Genomic DNA, 20,519 nt, shown 5'->3' on the forward strand with positions numbered 1-20,519 from the left:
CGCGGCGGGAGGCCAATAGAGCAGCTCATTTGTTAGCTAGAGAGGCGGTTTCGCATAATTTGTGTAAGGTGTGGCTGCATGTGCCCCCCAGATTTCATTTTGCACTTAGTCTCAGACGAGATCCCTGAGTGGGAGGTTTAAATAAAGGTGTGATGAGTTTCAAAAAAGAAAAGTTTTCATTGTCACATAATAGTAGAGATAATAATAGTGGTATATGGTATAGTGTGCGGGATTGGGAATTTTTTATTAAGGAATACCTGATTTTTGGGGAAGGTTATCGAGGAAAATATTATGTCTATCTTTTAGGAAGGTGATCTGACATATATGGTGTAATATCTGGATTCTTAATTACATATTATTCATGCGATTAAATTGAATCGGCACCTGCCAAAGCAAGCACGAAATAAGATCTCACCGATTTAATGGGAAGGAGAAAAAAATCTAGTGAAAGGGTGGTGGGAGGCGAGGTGAAAATAAACCAGACGAAAATAAACTGGTGGAGAAGCTACCGACTCTCCCTTTAATAGTAGAGATTTTCATTGTCACAATATAATAATAATAATAATAATAATAATAATAATAATAAATGGTATAGTATGCGAGATTAGGAATTTTTTATTGAGGAATATCTGATTTTTTGTGAAGGTTATCAAGAAAAATATTATGTCTATATTTTTGGAAGGTGATCTCGCATATATGGTGTAATGTCTAGATTCTTAAACATATTATTTGCGTGATTGAATTGAATCGGCACCTGGCAAAGCAAGCACGAAACAAGATCTCACCGGTTTAATGGGAGGGAGAAAAATCTAGTGAAAGGGTGGTGGGAGGTGAGGCGATATTAAACCCGATGAAAATAAACTGGTGAGGAGAAGCTACCAACTCCTCCTTTAGCAGTAGAGATTTCATGAGCTCGGAAATGTTTGAAACTTTGTACGGTGTCTTCATTGGACACCTGTAGGGTATTGTAAAAATTTAAAATTGTTACGACAAAAACTTGATGCACATCATGTATAAACAAGACACTCACGCCTGAAGTAGCTTTACATGTGGCAGGCACTTCCATGTACCGGCCACTGCTAACTTCTGGATTTTTTTGTGCGGGTCACCACATTTTATCTATGGCGAGCATAAGTATTGCCTGCCACTGCTAACTTCTGGATATATAAAATTTATTGACGCGGGTCTTCCTAATTTACCTGTGGCGGGCATAGCTAGGGCCTGCCACTGATACCCTCCATACCAGTGGCGGGTTCCCATCCTTGCCCGCCAGTGCTCACTTTCACTTTCACTTGTGGCGGGTTTTTATACTCGCCCGCCACTGATAGGCTAACAATAGTGGCGAGTACATTTTGCTACCCGCCACTACCACGTTTCCAAAGTAGCAATGGCGGGTGATTGCCTATGCCCACCACTTATTTGAGGCCACCTATAAGCCTTTTTCCCAGTAGTGAATAGCCAGATTAAGCCCCTTCGACGACATGCTAGAGGGGCAACACGAATGCATCCTCACCAGACTGATGGGTTTGGACATGTGTCCAGCGGGTCACACTCCTCAGTCTGACGTGGCGTACGCGTCCAGGCATGACCGGGCCTCCTCATATCTATCCCAGATATGATCTGGATATGGAGGTGTCGGTCAGCCAAGACATATATGGCCGGTCTGAGGAGCCCGGATGGTTCACGATTCTTTGACCTGTCACTCACCAGACCGTTCTCCTGAAAGTATGGGCCATTTCAGGGGAGGGGAACTTTTGGTCTATGAATGTATATACACCCTATATGGAAAAAATAGAAATTAAATAAAAGTCAATAAATTCTGAAAATATTTTAAAAATAAACTAGACCTTCCATTGTACTGGTAAAAGAAATTCCACAAAAAGTATCTCGTTAACTTCTTCTAAAAAGACAAAAAAATTGGTCAAAATAGTGTGAATAGTGAGCTATAACAACAAATAAATTTTGTTTTTTGCCCTGAAGTCAACGATGGTTTTTTATTGGTAAAAAAATATATACTACTAGTGCAAAAAAAAAAGTCAAGTTTATTGTAAAAGAAACTTTCAATTTTTTTTGACTTTTTCTTGAATTATCATTCTTTTTTCTATATGGGATGTATATACACCTTTTTTTTTGAGACAAGGATGTATATACACCTGGGAATCAAAGGGTATTTCTCGTATTTGTGGAGCCTGGGCGTAAGATTCTCTCAGCAACTGATTAGGCCCAGTTCGCTATAGAGCATTTCTTTCAGAATTGGAAATACAGAGGGTCACCATGCATGGCTAGCCGGATCTTTTTTGGCACGAATAACTGGCCGAAGTTATTTTCTGCGTGAGTGTGATCACACGTGACAGCTCACACTTAAAGTTTGAGGTTTATTTCGTTTCAATTTTCCTCGTACTCGCAGAGCAGTACAGCTGGCTATCGAGTACCGGGCCCGCTTTCCTCTTTCTGCATGGGCTGCGGGAGCCGTTCCAGCGAACGTGGAGGAGCCGCCCGACGCCCGACGGTTCTTCGATTCCTCCCTCCCCACGCTGCTCTTCCTCTCCGCCAACTCCCCACACCACACCACACCAAATCCCCAGTCTTAAATCAGTTGCGCCCCATCGTCAGCGGCGCCGGCGACTGGACACGGCAACTCCCAGCCGCCACCTTCCGCCGAATCATCTCTCGTCGCGGGGTCCGGCGGCGGCGGCGGCGGCTCCGCACGGGCTCGGATCGGTTTCACCTTTTCTCGGTAAGGAACCCTAGGTCCCTAGCTTCCTTTGGCTACTCATCTAGTTAGATTGTCTACGTGCTTACTTCGAGAGCCCAAATCGATCTCGATCGGTGTCAGTTAGGCTGAACTTTTTGGGGTTCAACTGAACCCACGTCTCCGCACACTAAATCCACCCCTCCTGTCCAGGAACAAACCCGTGAATGGCGTGGAACATACGTGGCTTCCAAGTAGAAACGAATCACATTCTCACGATTTGTGTGTGCTGCACTCCTGTTCAAAAATCTGGAACCCCGTTTTGAGAATTTCTGGTGGTACAACTAAGGTTCAGCAAATTAGTGGGGTACCTTTACTTTTGTTGTCCTGGTTCCTTTGAGTGATTAGGATGGTTTGCCGCCCCTATACTGCATTGTGTATGTCTTTCAGTCTTTATACTTCTTTTTACAAAGTTTGACAGAAGACATTTGGGGTGAATGATGGTTTGCCTCCTTTTGGATTGGTTACGTCGTTGTACAAACAGTCATTTCATTTGCCTTTATGTGTAGGATTTTTTTTTATGTCTGGACGTTTCCATTTGCATGTACGAGTTTCTCTTCTAGGCTATATATATATATAGTACATAATATATACATGAGCTGGAGCAGCCATTTTATCCCAATACTTTTCTGAAATAGCGAAAAACTAAAACAACTTACTCTTGAGGATGTCAGGTTCTCTATCAGTAGCAGGTTGCGATTGTTCTTGTATTGCCATCTTAGTATTGTGATTTTTGTGACAGCCCACAGTTTCTGATTATACTTCACTTATACTTTTAAGAATTTGGACGCACATCTGTTAATTCTCATAATATCTCATCGTGTTCTTCTACATTTCTATAGGGACCTGTTCCTGAAAATCCCAATTAAAGCAACCCAAGGTCCTAGTGTTCCAGTGAATATGTTCAGTTTGAACATATATAAATGGTTTAACAAATGTAAACCTATTTCTTATGTAGGATACGTGTTGAATTTTGTAGTTGATTGCCAATAGACTGCCAAACATGGTGATGTCTCTAGACAATTTAAGGGGCTTTGCATTAGCCACATCCTCAAGTGCTTTCATTGGATCTAGCTTTGTGATCAAGAAGATTGGCCTGAAGAAAGCTGGGGACGTTGGGGTAAGAGCAGGTTGTGCCTCCCTCCTATATCTATTTCAATGTTTTTTTATCGCATACAAGGTGATTTAAAGATAGAGTTTTAATATTTCTTCTGCGTCTAATTCATTAATAATTAATCTATGCTTTTTACCCTCATGATTTATAGGTTCTGGAGGCTACTCGTACTTGTATGAACCGTTATGGTGGATAGGAATGGTAACTAGTAAGTATCACTTACATTGAGTTGTTGTTTTTATACGTTGGCGTTACAACAAAGGTACTCAGTAAAGATACTAACCCAAGTGACTTTTGTTGTCACACAAATATCTTCGAATAGATGTGTAGTTTGGTAGTTTTTACATCGGGCATTAGATGTCAGGTACGGATAGTGTTCGTGCTTGTACCATTGATGAGAAGAAGGATGGATCACCTCCTCACAATACTAGAACACAGGAACCTAGTTTTACTATAGTTTTATTTGGAATGAACAATATTTTCTAGTAATGTTTATCGCTCTATTATTTCTTGCAGTGATTCTGGGTGAGGTGGCCAATTTTGCAGCATATGCATTTGCGCCAGCAATACTTGTTACTCCTCTGGGAGCATTGAGCATCATATTTAGGTTTTCCACATGCCATCCTTTCTAAGCCATAATTCTGGTGAACCGATAGTAGAATGTTTCCTTAATTCTCTTTTGTTCATGCAGCGCAGTGCTAGCACACTTCATTTTGAATGAGAGGTTGCATATGTTTGGCGTGGTTGGTTGTGCATTATGTGTTGTTGGTTCAATTGATATAGTTTTGCATGCCCCGATGGAAAGAAAGATTGATTCAGTTAGCGAAATATGGCAACTCGCAACTGAACCAGGTATCTCTTTTTAAGTCCTTAAATAGTTCTAGCTGCCATTTCTCATAGTTTTCCCTTTAACGAATGTTAATTGTGACCATGTGTCCTTAATAATATAGTTTGCTTTATAACCAATTTACCATCAATGCTGGTTTGAAATGCATTGTTCGGTTAACAATAGATGCAGTAATATTTTCTAACTCTCACCAGAGTTTTCCAGTTAGTCTCATATTTTCCCAAGTAGGGCTCAGGAATATCTTGGGTATATAATTCAACGAAAAGAATATCCTTCTGTTAGCCGCTCCTTTTGTGCTTGGTCCCTTGTAGTGTTTGCTATTGTTCATTCTTTTAATGGATGGCAGTACTACTTCCTTGGCTTTAAAAAACAAAATGCTACATACAGGAATCAGTTTCTAAGTTAACAGTTTCGATTTCGTTACTTGTTTCTGTGGACAAAACATGCAGTGTCATTCTACTGGATTTAATACCATCTATGTTTATATGCATCATATCTGTGGAATACTTCCATAAAAAGTATATATGGTGTTACTGTTACACCACCAAGAAAGTATCTGAGGGAAGTTGTTTCCATTTGTGCAACACTCTTTGTGTTTGTGGTTATGTTTTCTATCCCACTTTTTCAGTATATTATTTATGTTATCAAATCCATTTTTGACATGCAACTATAATCTGTGCTGGCAGGTTTCATAGTATATTCTTGCTTGGCTGTAGCTCTTGCACTTGTTTTAATGTTCTGGGTTGTTCACCATACCGAGCAAAGGAAAATGCTCGCATATGTTGCAATATGTTCACTTTTCGGGTCTCTTACGGTAGGTTTACAATACATCATACCAGGACTTGAGTTGTTCAAATTGATTTAGAACGCCCTGATGAAGTGCTATATCTGGAACAGGTTATCAGTGTTAAAGCAGTGGCCATTGCCTTAAAGCTCTCATTTAACGGAGTGAACCAATTTGTCTACATCCAAACGTGGTTCTTTATTTCTGTTGTGATTATATGCTGTTTAGTGCAGCTGAATTATTTAAACAAGGTAAGCTCTCCCGTCATATTCAATCAACTGAAGTATACTGCCATACATATAAATTGCATTACTTCGGGGCCTAACCTACAGTATTCCGCAAAAACAATTGATATGGAACTGCCAATATTTTTGTCACTAGAACAACTACAGACAAACCGAAGGATGCAAGCGGGCATTCCACAAAGCCCACATACAAGTATATCAAAAGTCAGTCCTATGTGAATCTAAAATAAAAGTTACACTGGTTTGACTTTTATTATACTTGTATATGCTGGTTTATGTAGGCTCCTGCTTGCATCCCAAACTACATGAATGTACAATGGTTGTATTTCCCATCGTAATAGGTCTGTTAACAAAGGATGCTTGCCAATTGCCATTCATCCAAGACATTTTCTGAGAAGTAAAGTTTGATGGTTAGCAATCTTTTTAAGCATATCTACAATCTCGGACATCGATTTTGGAGTTCTCCTGTTTGTAAAAAAATGGTAATTACTTGGAAAGTAGTACTGTACTGATGAGTGTACAAGTACTGTACTTTTTTTAAGGGAAGTACAAGTAGTGTACTGAACCTTGTACTTTGCGGCAACAGTTTTGTGACAAATCCCATCTCTGAATGGTGTGCACAATATACTGCTCTGACCTCGTCTGAAATATCTCATTGCAGACATCTAAGCGTTCTAAAGTTTGCGTTGCATAAAAGAAATGATTATAGAACATACCAATTTGAGTTATAGCTTTTTTAGCACACATTTGTGAGCTACTCCTTCCGTAAAGAAATATAAGAGCGTTTGGATCACTAAAGTAGTGATCCAAACGCTCTTATATTTCTTTACAGAGGAAGTAGAAGTTTTCATAGCTTCTTTAGCGCTTGTGATGAAAGGCTTAGTGCTTCTGTAAGAATCTCACAAGTTCCTACTTGCTTTAGTTTTACATTTGCTGATATATGTCAGTAATTTGCATCTTTCGAGCACGGTGTTATGATATATTTGCAACAACAACTATTCCCTTGTGTTATTTTCAGGCCTTGGATTCATTCAATACAGCTGTGGTCGCACCTGTATATTATGTGATGTTCACCACTCTTACTATTCTTGCGAACATGATCATGTACAAGGTGATGCACATATCGTTTCCTTTTGTAGTTTCATGAATGCAATAGCTTTTAGCAGTTTCATGATTGCAATATTTTCTAGTTAGCCATTTTCCCATTTCATGAAGACAAGATATGGAAGTTTCACATGAATTCCTATTTGAAAATGTGTTCACTACGATACTACATAATCATTCTGAAATGCAGCACTATGAACTAGTGATATTGACTCGAAATTCCATTCTAAATCCTCCATCATATTAAGGACTTAAATAAACTATTACGTATTATTGCCTTATGAATACGACAGGGATAGCATTTGATGGTTGTACTTTACTATTGCAGGACTGGGACTCTCAGAATGCAACACAGATAGCAAGTGAGGTGTGTGGGTTCGTGACGATTGTTGCGGGGACATTTCTTCTGCACAAGACCAGAGATATGGGGAACACACAACCTGACTCGGATTCTCTGAGAGCGGACTGTGAACTCCAGGAGCATAGCTAGTCACACTCTCCTGTTGAATATCTAACATATCAAAACACATACTCTTGTTGAACATCTAACATAGAGATCTCCCTAACATATACCGGAACTTTTGGAATCTCAGTCCACATGCATCAATTGCAGCTTCACTTATAGGATTATTTGCTCTAATGATACTGGTTTAGCACATTGACAATTAAGGATCTACATATATGTGTTTTTATAAGCTTTATAGGAATCGTTGCTGTAATGTTAAATTGTTAATTATGCCAAGAGTTGACGTTTCTTCAGTTTAGGGAAACACTTATATTCCGTTGTAGTTGTAAGTATAATTGATTATATTCGACCGTAATGTGTCGCTAAATTTGGGATGTTAACATCGGGGTAGTAATTCTGATACAAAATATACTTATGGAACTACAGAGGCAGGAGTTAAGTGGAGTTTTTGCTTGTTTAGATGCAAACCATCAACCATGCGAATCATGCATCATTTATAGTACGTTAGTATTTTCTTTCTTTTGCGGGAAGCATACACATTGTGATAAAGCAAACATTTCTTTACCTAGCACATGCCATCAATATGTAGACACTTTTCCCCCCTACTCTTCTTTTGCCTATGAAGTTCTGTTCTCTAGATTCGTTCTGAGATAATGTAACTCTAGACAAAGAGTTAATAGCAGAAACATATAGAATTGTCTAGGACAAGTATATCTGTGCATTAAGGGTTAATAGCAGAAACATTAAGAAAAGCTCGGGGGTATGGATACATAAGATTTATGACAGATACCAATTTATGTTGGTCATCTCTAACAATATAGTATCATAGTTTACATATACTGTTGGAATATATTTTCTTAATAATCGGTTTGTTTATGTCTTTAGATCATGTGGGTTTTCAGTGTCCATCGCAATGCCATACTGGCCCAAATGGCCGAGAGACTATGACATGCAATTAAACTAGAAGCTGTATAGAAAGTTATTTTAAGAGTTTAAGCGGAACTACCCTTTGGGGGTCACCCGTGGCTAGTTGATTCAGGTTTCATGCGGGGCGCTCATGTGGGACCTACATTGCCATTATCTCCCCATGACCATGAGAGCCTTGCCTCGTCTTCTTCCAGCCTTCCACAATTCTCCCCATCTTCTTGATGGAATCTCCCGCCTTGCCCCTCATGCGCCACCGTAGTACATGTAGGAGGAATTGATGCACCACCCTCTTGTCATCACTGCCATTTTCAACCACGGTCACCGCCTCTCCTCGCCTTCTCCTTTCTTATCTATGCAAGGACCATGACACTACCATCGTCCCACCACAACACTTACGGAAGAGCTATCACACTCATCGTCATTGCCACAACGCTACTTTTGTCAATGTCATTGTCAACTGCGTTGACACCTCTTCTCATTTCCCTCCTTCCTTCTCTACCTTGAGACTACCTCGACGGGGTGACCTCATGGTGCCATCCATGCGTTCAAGAACTCAATGTCAGGAGGGCTTTAGAGCATAGTTGGACATCACAATGGTGCATGGTTGACTTCTCTAGTGTGATGAGCGACGACTATGTTTTTGCAGCCTTCTCATCATCCCTTCTTTTTGTTTGTATATGGTTGTTTCGATGGGATGAAATACGAAGTTACAATTTTGCAGAAGTCGATCTTGTGCAATGGAAGCTAAATTTAGAGGATGTTATACTTTTTGGTGAGACATGTGCTGAAATGTTTTCCGAAGCTTGACGTAGTGAAATCTCTATATTGGGGCCTATGTTTCTAAAGCATGCTAATTCTGTCAAAGGCTTTGCTTAGATCAGTGGAAGTCGGTGCATAGAAGTTTCGCCGTGATTTGAAAACCCAAAGGAGAAGAAGGAGATGAGAGAAGACGTGTTGACAAAGAACTGGATTCATGACCATGATATTGATTGTCGTTCAGAATTCACCTTGTGTGTGGGGAGGGGTGGCTTTTGTGCTCTTAGGGCATCCCCAACACTAATCCGCAAATTTGCTCCGGCATCCGTTCGCGGAGAGGGGGGACCAAGCCGTGGACATGGATGTGGGAGCTGGCCATCCAACACTGCCGGCATACATTCGACCCCAATTTTTTAGGTCTGCACATTCAAATAGCCGCATATATAGTCTAAAATAGTTCAAATGTTCAAATGTAGTAGTAGTTTTAATTAAAAAGGTTTAAATATTACACTCCAACATTGTTGCCCCCCTTAACCGCCCACAAATGCTCAATGAGATCTTTCAGTTACTTGTGAGTTGCTGGATGCTGAATTTGTTGATGCCTTTGAACAAACTCTTCAAATGTGGACGAATTTTGGTCGGAAAGTTTGATAGGATCACCCATGTTCTCAAATTCAAGACTTGCGACAACATCCTCATCCTCATCCTCCATGATCATGTTGTGAATAATCACACAACAGATCATCACCTCCCACGAGGTCTCCGGATCCCATGTGTTTAGCAGGTCCATGAACAACTGCAAAACATTCTTGCGGAACTCCAAAAGCCTTCTCAACATCCTTTCTAGTTGCTTCTTGTCTTTGGGCAAAGTGAAACTTTTACTGACCAACTGGGCTAGAGATGGTGTTCACAAAGGTAGCACAAGGAGGATAGCTACCGTCAACCAAATAGTAGCCCATGTTGTACTCATGCCCATTTGACATTATAGTGGCAAGGAGGAGCTTTTCTTCCAGCCAGCCTACCAAACAATGGTGATTGCTGCAGCACATTGATGTCATTGTGAGACCCAGGCATACCAAAGAAAGCATGCCAAATCCAAAGATTTTGTGATGCAACTGCTTCAAAAATGATGGTGGGCTTCTTAATATGACCCTGATATTGCCCTTATAAAGCTTTTGGTTTAGTTCTTCCATTTTCAATGCATGCAGTCAAGTGATCCTAGCAAACCTGGCCACCCTCTTGCTTCTGAGATTGCCAAGAGCCTCTCAATGTCTACCACAGTTGATTCTCTCAGGTACTGAGGTCCAAACACCTCGACCACGAAGTTGCAAACCTGACCATGGCATCTCCGCATGTGCTCTCGGACATTCGTAGGTACTCGTCCCATGAAATAGCGGTGGTGCCATATACAAGCATCCACAGTGCTGCCGTGCACTTCTGGTAATCTGAAAGTGCTAGTTATCGACTAGAGGGGGGGGTGAATAGGCGATTTTTATGAAAGTATTCAAAACATGGAAGTTTTGAAGACAAACAATAGAAATGACCTAATTGATATGCAGTGGAAGATAAACTACAACAAGCAAACCATAGTCAAGTATGCAATGATGTGAAAGTACAGGACTAATAGCAGCTAAGTAGTAAGGATCAGGATGGAAGATAGTATGAAGCCAATCAATGATAGTAGTCAAGCAATGAAGTCAAACAGGTACGACAGATGGGCAATGAGTTCACGAAGACAAACTCTAAGTAAAGGAAGGAAGAGGATAGAACCAGTCACTTGTTGAAGACACGGGATTTGTTGGACCAGTTCCAGTTGTTGTGACAACTGTACGTCTGGTTAGGGAGGCTGAGATTCAACTCAGAAGACCGCGTCTTCACCTTATTTCCCTTGAGCTAAGGACACACAGTCCTCGCCCAATCACTCTGGTAAGTCTTCAAGGTAGACTTCTGAACCTTCACAGACTTCGTTCACCGGCAATCCACAATGACTCTTGGATGCTCAGAACGCGACGCCTAACCGGCTGGAGGATTCACAGTCCTCAAGTGTAATAAGTCTTCAGGTCACATAGACAGAAAGACTTCAGTGATGCCTAACACTCTTTGGCTCTGGGTGTTTGGGCTTGGTCCTCGCAAGGATTTCTCTCTCTCAAAGGCTTCAAGGTGGGTTGCTCTCAAACGACAAAAGCCGTGCACTAACTCTGAGCAGCCACCAATTTATGGTGTAGGGGGTGGGCTATTTATAGCCACTGGGCAACCCGACCTGATATGTCCGAAATGACCCTGGGTCACTAAGGAACTGACACGTGTTCCAACGGTCAGATTTCAAACACACACGACAACTTTACTTGGGCTACAAGCAAAGCTGACTCATCCAGCTTTGGATAAGATTTGCTCTCAGTGTCTTCGCTCGAAGACATAGGATTTGGGTTGAGCATCACTTCAGTCATTCTGACTTTGTTCACTTGGACCCCACTTAACAGTACGGTGGTTCATATGACTCAACAAAGAAGAAAAAGGAAACAACGAAACAACACAGTCTTCGCGCTCCATAGTCTTCACTCAATGTCTTCTCATGTCATAGTCTTCAATATGAATATCTTCACATACCACCATTTTCGTCAATGTCTTCATACATTTTTAGGGGTCATCTCCGGTAGGTAAACCGAATCAATAAGGGACACTACCTGCGTTATCCTGCAATTCTCACAAACGCATTAGTCCCTCAACCAACTTTGTCGTCAATACTCCAAAACCAACTAGGGGTGGCACTAGATGCACTTACAATATCCCCCCTTTTTTGTGATTGATGACAAACTGGTTGAAGTTTTCAACGGGGATAAAGTATGTGAAATTGTAAAGGATAGGGTATTGTCTTAATAAGTAGCAAAGGCTCCCCCTGAAGATGTGCATATAAGTAATTTGCTTTTGGAATGCAAATGCACATGGCAGGTTGTACTTGTGGAGATCCTCTTCAACTTATGAAGATAATTCATCATGCATGAAATGATATAGCAAATAGAATGACATGCATAATGAAAATGGACGTCTGCAGAATGATCTAAGTGCGGAAGTTATCATCGCACATGCGGAATTTATCATCGCATCACAGTGAAGCAAATAAGTAGCAGACGACCATCGAGTTTAAGTGTTACAACTCAAAGAACCAAATGTATCAAAAGCGAGAGTTGTAAACACTAGGCAAAATATAAAGCAATCGCCCATATGAATCCGCTTGAAGACTATCAAACTCATATGCTTCTCCCCCTTTTGTCAGTAAGGACCAAAAAGGTTTGAAGACATAGAGCATCTGCTCACCCTCATGAGTAGGTGAAGCAGCAGGGTTGTCGTTGTTGTTTGGCGGCGCAGATGTACTTGGTGCAGTGTTGATGCATGCAGAAGTAGGGGGCGGTGAAGTAGCATCATCTTCATCATCGATCACTCTGGCATTCACAGTTGCCGTGGAGGAAGAATAGTCAGAGTCTTCAAGGGATGGAGTTCGACGTAGGACAGCAGTCCGTGGAGGAGTGGAGTCAAACTTGAATCTTTCAGTGAAGCCATCGTCTTGAAGATCTGCTTCAGCACTAAGCAGCGTCAAACTCTTCCATGATCGCCGACAGGTCTCGTGAGTGACAAAAGCATTGTTGGTGGCAAGATTTCGAATGCGATTGACGTCCACCAAGAGGCTTTGCATCTGTCTCTTGAGCCAAAAGTGATGCTTATCTTGTTTCTGATGAAGTGCCTCAAGAAGTTCTCGGTCATTTAGAACACGAGAGCGCTTCTTAGGCCTTTGGGCAATGGTGCTTTCAGTAGCTTCAGTTTGCGCATGATGAGGCAGACGAGTGTTCCCAGCCATTGGATAGATACGTGTGACTGCTTGGACGCCTTCCATGGGCTGAGTGAAGCTTTGGTGATCAGCATTTTGAAGACAAAGAGTCTTCTTGGCAGGCTCAGGGTATATGGCTTCAACTGACATATCAACCTCTGGTAGAAAGATCAGATGATTGCGAGCAGAGGGCTGATAGTTGACAGAGGAGTGTAGCTTGATGAGGCGCATGACCCATGGAGCATAGAATTTCAGGCCAAAAAGGTCAGATCCAGACGCAGCCAATTGCTGGATGAAGAATTCTTGTGAACTGAAGCTGATGCCATTGAGGACGTAAAAGACCAATGTCTTCATGGCTCCTTCAAGTTTGGTCGCTGATGAATGCCCTTTGATAGGCCATAGAGTTTGCCTGATGATGTGATATATTGTGCGAGGCAGATACTCTAGGTCATCAACAAAGAACTCCTTCGGGTATTCAGCGTCAGATGGCAGAGGCTTCATCATGCTCAACATCTGGCTCATGTTTGGTTCTGGCTTATGGAAGATGCTCTCCGGTGCATTGCGGTGGAGTTGACAATCAGGTTCATACAGCTCTCCGGGAGTGGGTAGGCCTGTAAGCTCAATGATGTCAAGAGCTTTGGCTTCATGATGAACATTTCCTGTCATCCGCTCGAGAACCCATGTCTTTATATCCCTGTTGTAGCCGCGAATGTGGAGGGTAGCATAGAATTGAAGCAAAAGTTCCTCATTCCAGTGTTCTTTGTCTGTCACAAAGCTGAGCGGACCGGCATCACGAAAACAGTCAAGTGCTTCTTCTAAGCATGGCAGTCCAGCAATGGCTTCAGTGTCGAGGCGCATATGAGGGAAAATGCGCCCTTGATCATACAGAACGCGGGAGTAATAGCTTCGCTGCTGATAGCTCCAGAAACGATCAGATGGTATTCTTGGCCTTGAGTAGGGGTTCCTTGCACTGTCAAATAAGGTATTGTGGCTTTTGAAGCCATTTGCATTGAAGGACCCTATAGAGTTTGCAGTACCTGGGAACCTTGGCAGTCTTGGCTTTGGTTTCTGGACCTGAGGCCTATGCTCAACATGATAATCAAACTGAGGACCAGAGACAGTAGGCGGAGGGACCAGAATGGGCCATCAGACAGTGGTTAGCTGACCATGATTGTATGCTTGCTCAATTGTATAGGGCCTTGGTGGCAGAACAGGAGCAGTGGCAACAACTGCGGCTTCAGGCTGCACAACAGACACTTGAGGAGCAGGTGCATCATTGGCTTCGGGCACATTGGTTGGTGCAGGCTCCACATTTACTTCAGCCATGATTATATCATTGGCTTCATTTGTGTTGGTGGTGGCAGCCTCAAGATTTTCAACCTCCACTTGATGAGTTGGAGGGTCGGGCACTGACACGTTTACATCAGGAACAACTTCTTCAGTATTGGGGGGAGTAGGGACACGTATGTCTTCTTGATTGTCATCGGCTGATGCAGCCGGATTGTCTTCAGCAGTGTGGGCTTCAGACACGGAGACATTCACAGTTGGAGTGGCTTCAGGAAACACTTGACGTGCAACAGATGGGTGGTGCACTTCTCCTTCTGGAATGCTCTAAAGAGGGACCTGAGGCCTTGGTCCTTTGCGAAGCCTGTGTAATGCTGGCGACGCCTTTGGAGATGGAGTTGGCTGGGCCTCAAAGTCCTCTTGTTCTTCTTGCACAGGTGGTGTGACTTGTGGTTGTTGTTGGGGAGTACTTGGGGAGTCTTGTTGTTGTGGGTGATCAGCCCATGATGCATCCTGAGCAATTGGCGTCAGAGGACGACCAATGCTGATGAGTTCGCTGTTCGTGAGAATAGGCGATGATACCAAGTTGTGTTCGATCTGCGGAAGAACTTCATCATCTTCAACATTGCCTCTGTGGAAGCAGGCTCATGAACTATCATCCGTCGTTCTTGGTGTTCAGATGTAGGGCGAACCATTGAGATAGGTTCAACAACTAAGGGCTCTATGGGAGCAGCCTGATTCTTCTTGGTTTTGCGCTTCTTCTTGGAGGGAGCAGCATCAGAGGCTTCAGTATTTTTCCTTTTTCTGGCTTCAGCCTCGGTAGCCCTCGTCTTTTTCTGTTCTGAAGAGGTTGACATGACCTTTGGCTTCGAGCCAGTCATGCTGCTTGGGAAGATTATGCGCGGTGCTTCCTGCTTTGAAGGTGCAGATTGAGCGGTTGATAGCTTCTTCTTCTTTGCAGCCATTTTGGGGTCAATGCCAGGACGACCAAGAGACTTGCGCTTCTCAGCCTCATTGTAGGCTATCACACATTTGTCAGCCAGACTCTTCATATGCTCACGAGAGCCCTAAGCTTCTTCACACTTCTTGAGAAAGGCTTCTTTAAGCTCGTGCAGCATGATCTTGAAGTTTCTGACATCTTGCACGCTGAGCTTTGCCACATGCTTCTTGAACTAAGCTTTCTCATAATCAATCTTGTGCTTAAGTTCAACGATGCACTGAGTGAGAGCTAGCTCAGAAGCAATGGCGCCATTGAAGGAGACGCTAAGGCCAATGGGAAGCTGCAGATCTTCAAAACTGAGATTTGGGGTGTCAAACCACTCATCAATGAAGTTATGGATGATTGCCACATCGAAGAGAGGCAAGTTATTGAAGATCTCTGCTTCTTCCTTGCTCTTGATCAGTTGCTCAAGGGCATCATCTGCAAGATCTTCATCGCTGGACAGATCAATGTGCTCTTCTCGCAGAATGGCAGCAGGAGTCAAGGTCTGATCAGTATGCTTGACGATTTTCTTTTTCTTCTCCGTCTTCTTGGAGATACGTGATAGATCTTCAGACTGCACACTGTCTTCAGGAGGTGCAGTGGCCAGTGGCTTCGCACGTGAAGCTTTTGGAGGAGCAGCTGATCTTGAAGCCTTAGGCTTCTTTAGCTTCTGCGGCTTTGGAGGAGGAGCTGGGGCTTCATCAGTGTCAGCATCATTATCAGAATGATCCACTTTGGCACCTTGGACCAAGATGTAAGTGATAAGGCCATCAAGGTTGGAGAAGGGGCCGATGACATTGGGATCAGCATCACGTGAGCCGTCAGCACGGGGAGCAGTGGGACCAGGGTTGAAGTCTAATCCCAATGACTTCTTGTTTTCCTTGGCCGATGCCTTTGCGTGCTGGAAGTTGCGCTTGAAGAGAGTATCGTCACGACACCAGAGCAATGATGATGGGTCGGCATTTTCAGGCTGAGGTCCACGGACCATACAGGGATAGAAACCCTGTGCAATAGCTTCAGCTCTGTTCTTGGGTTGAAGGCCTCGATAGAGAATATCACCCCAAGGACTCTTGATAGCGTTCTTCTCAGCGTATTCCTGGGTCACGAACTTGTATTTGAAACATTATTCAGCCCAATATCGTCGAATCCATTGGATTCGTGTCTTGCGTTGATGATAATTCTCTTCAGGATTTGTCTTGTAAAGTTCTGCGAGGTCATCAGGCAAATCTTTTGATGTTCCCCCACGACGCTGTCTGCCACCCTTCCTTACAAATTTCTCTGCAGCCATGAACTTCAAACTGAATGGCTTCAATACGTTCAAAGGCTTCAGGGACTTTCGCTTGCTGGACAAACAGGAACTGGCTTTGGGAGAGTTAATGTGATGTTGTAAGAATTCTGCAAACGAATGCAGACTATGAGAACCAAGGGATTCTCCCATGGACATGTACCTGTGACAGCATTAGAGATGCGAGGGAAGGGGAAGAGGTCATATGCATTCTCAGAAGATTTTGAAGATAAATCAGTTTGAAGACATTGACCTCATGATGCGAAGATATTCACTTATAAGTTGAGAGTTGGTTCCAGATTTGTACGAATCCGTGAATAAGTACAAGTGAGGAATCAAACTAGATATGAAGTTTAAGTGAATAGACTAGGCAGTATGAGATGCAGACAGAATAGATCTAACATTGTGTAGGCAGAAACAACTTTTGGTAAATAGGATGAATCTTTGAAGATCAAAAGGATGGTAAAAATAGAGTTATATTTACCACACGAAGAACTGCTAGATGGGATGAACAGGAGACCGAGCAGTTCAATCCACCGTGCCCTAACTTGGCGACGGAGGACACCTACGACGACGGCGGAGAGGACGATGTCCACGGCCGGCGTGAGGACGGCGTCGGAGAGGTCACGGCAGCTAAGCGCTTCGTCGCCGGCGTCGTCGAGAGCTAGCGGTGGCGCTAGGGTTTTGACGAGGTGAAGAGGTGGAAGAAGGTTTTCTTTACCACAGGGGACATGTATTTATAAGGAAGTGTGCGGCACAGCGCAATTACGCAGGTGCCCCTGGCGGTTCACATCTGAGGGGCACGTGGCAAGCATGCAACATACTCAGAGTTGTCCCATGTTCCCACGCCCGTCAGGCATGTCGGATGGTTGTTTTGGCTTCTCCAGATTTAGAAAATAAGGATGAGTCATCTAAAACAGACTTAATGTTTGTCTCTGTGTCTTCTGCTGACTAGGACGCAGAGAAGACATTCGACAGTTTCACTAGAATGCATATGATTTGGACAGATAGAGTTTGAGATAGAAAGCATAGAGAGATTAGGGTCCAATCACATTCACTTAGTTCAAAGGATTCAACTAGGAAGACATAGCTATAAGTGAATGATGTAGAGGACAGAACACTAGTATATATATATATATATCAGAAAGCAATCAAATCATAGTGAAGAAAATCATGAAGATAAATTGAAATTGAGGACAAACCAAATGCGAAGTCATTGCAAAAATAACGCCATGAGTGAAACACTTCAAACAGAGAAATTTGGTGGTGGCATTACCCACCGTATAGGAAGTATTAGACCCAGACACGGCGCACAATTATCGTGGCGCTCCGAAGTCAAATTCCATGTTAATGTATTCTCACTCAGAATGTAAGTCTTCATTGATTGAAGATATACTTTACTTCGTGTGTTGCACATCTAAGTCATCAACATGCATAAGTGTTAGGATGTGTGCCTGATCACAGGACATTTGAGGATTCCAAGATATTTAGCTCACACCGTAACTTGCAAAACCTTTTCTCATCCAAGGGCTTTGTGAAGATATCTGACAGTTGCTCTTCAGTGTTGACGTGAATGATGTCAATATCTTTCTTCATGACATGATCTCTGAGAAAGTGATGACGAATTTCAATGCGCTTTGTCTTCGAGTGCTGGACTGGATTGTTGGCAATCTTAATGGCGCTTTCATTGTCGCAGAAGAGAGGCACTTGTTTCAGATTGATGCCATAGTCCTTGAGAGTTTGCTTCATCCATAGAGGCTAAGCGCAACAAGATCCAGCAGCAATGTATTCAGATTCAGCAGTTGAGAGTGATACACAGTTCTACTTCTTTGAAGACCAACAGACAAGTGATCGACCCAGAAAGTGACATGTGCCTGATGTAGACTTGCGATCCACCTTGTCACCAGCATAATCAGCATCCGAGAATCCAACCAAATCAAATTTTGAGCCCTTTGGATACCATAATCCGAGTGTTGGGGTGTAAGCCAAATATCGAAGAATTCGCTTCACCGCTAAGTGATGCGATTCCTTTGGTGCCGCTTGGAATCGAGCACACATGCAAACACTAAGCATAATATCTGGCCTAGATGCACATAGATAAAGTAAGGAACCAATCATGGAGCGGTATACCTTTTGATCGAACTCTTTACCATTGTCGTCGGGACCAAGATGGTGTTTGGCTGGCATTGGCGTCGTGTAACCTTTGCAATCTTCCATTCCAAACTTCTTCAGACAGTCTTTAAGGTATTTTTCTTGAGATATGAAGATGCCATTCCTTTGCTGACGAATTTGAAGACCAAGGAAGAATTTTAGCTCACCCATCATGGACATCTGATATTGCTCTTGCATCATGTATCCAAACTCATCACTATAATTCTGGTTGGTGCAGCCGAAGATAATGTCATCCACATATATTTGGCACACAAATAGTTCACCATCATATGTCTTCGTGAAGAGTGTGGGATCGAGGGATCCAGGTTTGAAGCCTTTGCTCTTCAGGAAGTCTTTGATCGTATCATACCAAGCGCGAGGAGCTTGTTTGAGACCATACAGTGCTTTGTTTAGCTTGTACACCATATCAGGATGTTTTGGATCTTCAAAGCCAGGTGGTTGAGCGACATATACTTCTTCTTCAATCTTGCCATTGAGAAATGCACTCTTCACATCCATTTGATGTAGCAGAATGTTGTGGTGATTAGCGTAGGCTAGCAGTATGCGAATAGCTTCAAGCCTAGCCACAGGAGCAAATGTTTCATCGAAGTCAATTCCTTCTACTTGAGTATATCCTTGAGCCACAAGACGTGCTTTGTTTCTGACGACTTGACCATGCTCATCTTGCTTGTTTCGATATATCCATTTTGTTCCAGTAGTGTTATGCTTGCGAGGGTCAGGACGCTTGACAAGTTCCCAAACATTGTTCAGCTTGAACTGTTGAAGTTACTCTTGCATAGCTTGTATCCATTTAGGTTCCATAAAGGCTTCAGCAACTTTCTTGGGTTCTGATATTGACACAAATGAGAAGTGCCCACAGAAATTTGCTAACTGTGTTGCTCTTGAGCGAGTAAGTGGACCAGGTGCATTGATGCTATCAATTATCTTCTCAATTTGTACTTCATTTGCAACTCGAGGATGAACTGGATGAAGACTTTGCTCTTGCTGGTCATTGTCATCATTGGGAGGATTATCTTCAGTTTGAGCATTGTCTTCAGGTTGGTTTGGAGCAGAAATGATAAGTTCCTCTTCAGGCTATGCTTCAAAAGGCATGATTTCACCAGTTCCCATCAGCTTGATAGATTCGCTGGGCGGAGCTTCGTCTAGTGTACTTGGCAGGAGTTCTCTTTGTGAACCATTTGTTTCATCAAATCGCACATCCACAGTTTCGACGATTTTGTAGAGATAGAGGTTGAAGACTTTGTAGGAGTGCGAGTCCTTTCCGTAGCCAAGCATGAAGCCTTCGTGAGCTTTAGGTGCAAATTTTGACTTGTGATGGGGATCCTTGATCCAGCACCTAGCTCCAAATACTCTGAAGTAGCTGACATTTGGCTTCTTGCCAGTAAGGAGCTCATAGGATGTTTTGTTCAGAAGCTTATGGATGTAAACACGGTTGATGATGTGACATGCTATATCAATAGCTTCAGGCCAGAACTTTCTTGGTGTCTTGTATTCGTCAAGCATTGTTCGAGCCATCTCAATGAGGGTTCTGTTCTTGCGCTCAACGATGCCATTTTGCTGAGGTGTGTATGGAGCAGAGAACTCATGAGTGATTCCCATTGTATCCAGATAAAGATCAAGTCTGGTGTTCTTGAATTCAGTGCCATTGTCACTTCTGATATGCTTGATCTTCACGCCATAATTGTTCATTGCTCGATTGGCGAAGCGTCTGAAGACATCTTGCACTTCAGTCTTGTAGAGAATTATATGCACCCATGTGTATCTTGAGTAGTCATCAACAATGACGAAGCCATAGAGACAAGCAGTTGTTGTGAGGGTTGAGTAGTGAGTAGGTCCAAATAAGTCCATGTGTAGCAGCTCGAAGGGTTGAGATGTCGTCATGATTGTCTTCGAGGGGTGCTTTGCCCTGGTCATCTTTCCAGCTTCGCAGGCACCACACAAATGATCCTTCTTGAACTTGACACCCTCGATGCCTATG

The 20,519-nt window shown here is 42.8% G+C and overlaps 1 protein-coding gene across 2 annotated transcripts; it reads left to right on the forward strand.

Annotated features, from left to right (window-relative positions):
• The first annotated feature begins 2,674 nt into the window (after nucleotides 1–2,674).
• Nucleotides 2,675–7,605, forward strand: LOC119367798 (probable magnesium transporter NIPA1). 2 transcript variants are annotated; one of them, XM_037633204.1, is made up of 9 exons: nucleotides 2,675–2,737; nucleotides 3,711–3,882; nucleotides 4,018–4,074; nucleotides 4,383–4,473; nucleotides 4,558–4,718; nucleotides 5,400–5,527; nucleotides 5,611–5,748; nucleotides 6,761–6,853; nucleotides 7,175–7,605. In XM_037633204.1, exons 2-9 carry the CDS (start codon nucleotides 3,756–3,758, stop codon nucleotides 7,334–7,336), a joined length of 957 nt encoding a protein of 318 aa, XP_037489101.1. In that variant the 5' UTR covers nucleotides 2,675–2,737; nucleotides 3,711–3,755; the 3' UTR covers nucleotides 7,337–7,605. The 2 variants fall into 2 exon arrangements, with proteins under 2 accessions (XP_037489101.1, XP_037489103.1); XM_037633206.1 differs by lacking the exon at nucleotides 2,675–2,737 and having other exon boundaries at nucleotides 3,767–3,872.
• The last annotated feature ends 12,914 nt before the right edge of the window (nucleotides 7,606–20,519 follow it).

Source organism: Triticum dicoccoides, chromosome 2B, assembly GCF_002162155.2.
Source record: "Triticum dicoccoides isolate Atlit2015 ecotype Zavitan chromosome 2B, WEW_v2.0, whole genome shotgun sequence".
NCBI classification, from domain to species: domain Eukaryota; kingdom Viridiplantae; phylum Streptophyta; class Magnoliopsida; order Poales; family Poaceae; genus Triticum; species Triticum dicoccoides.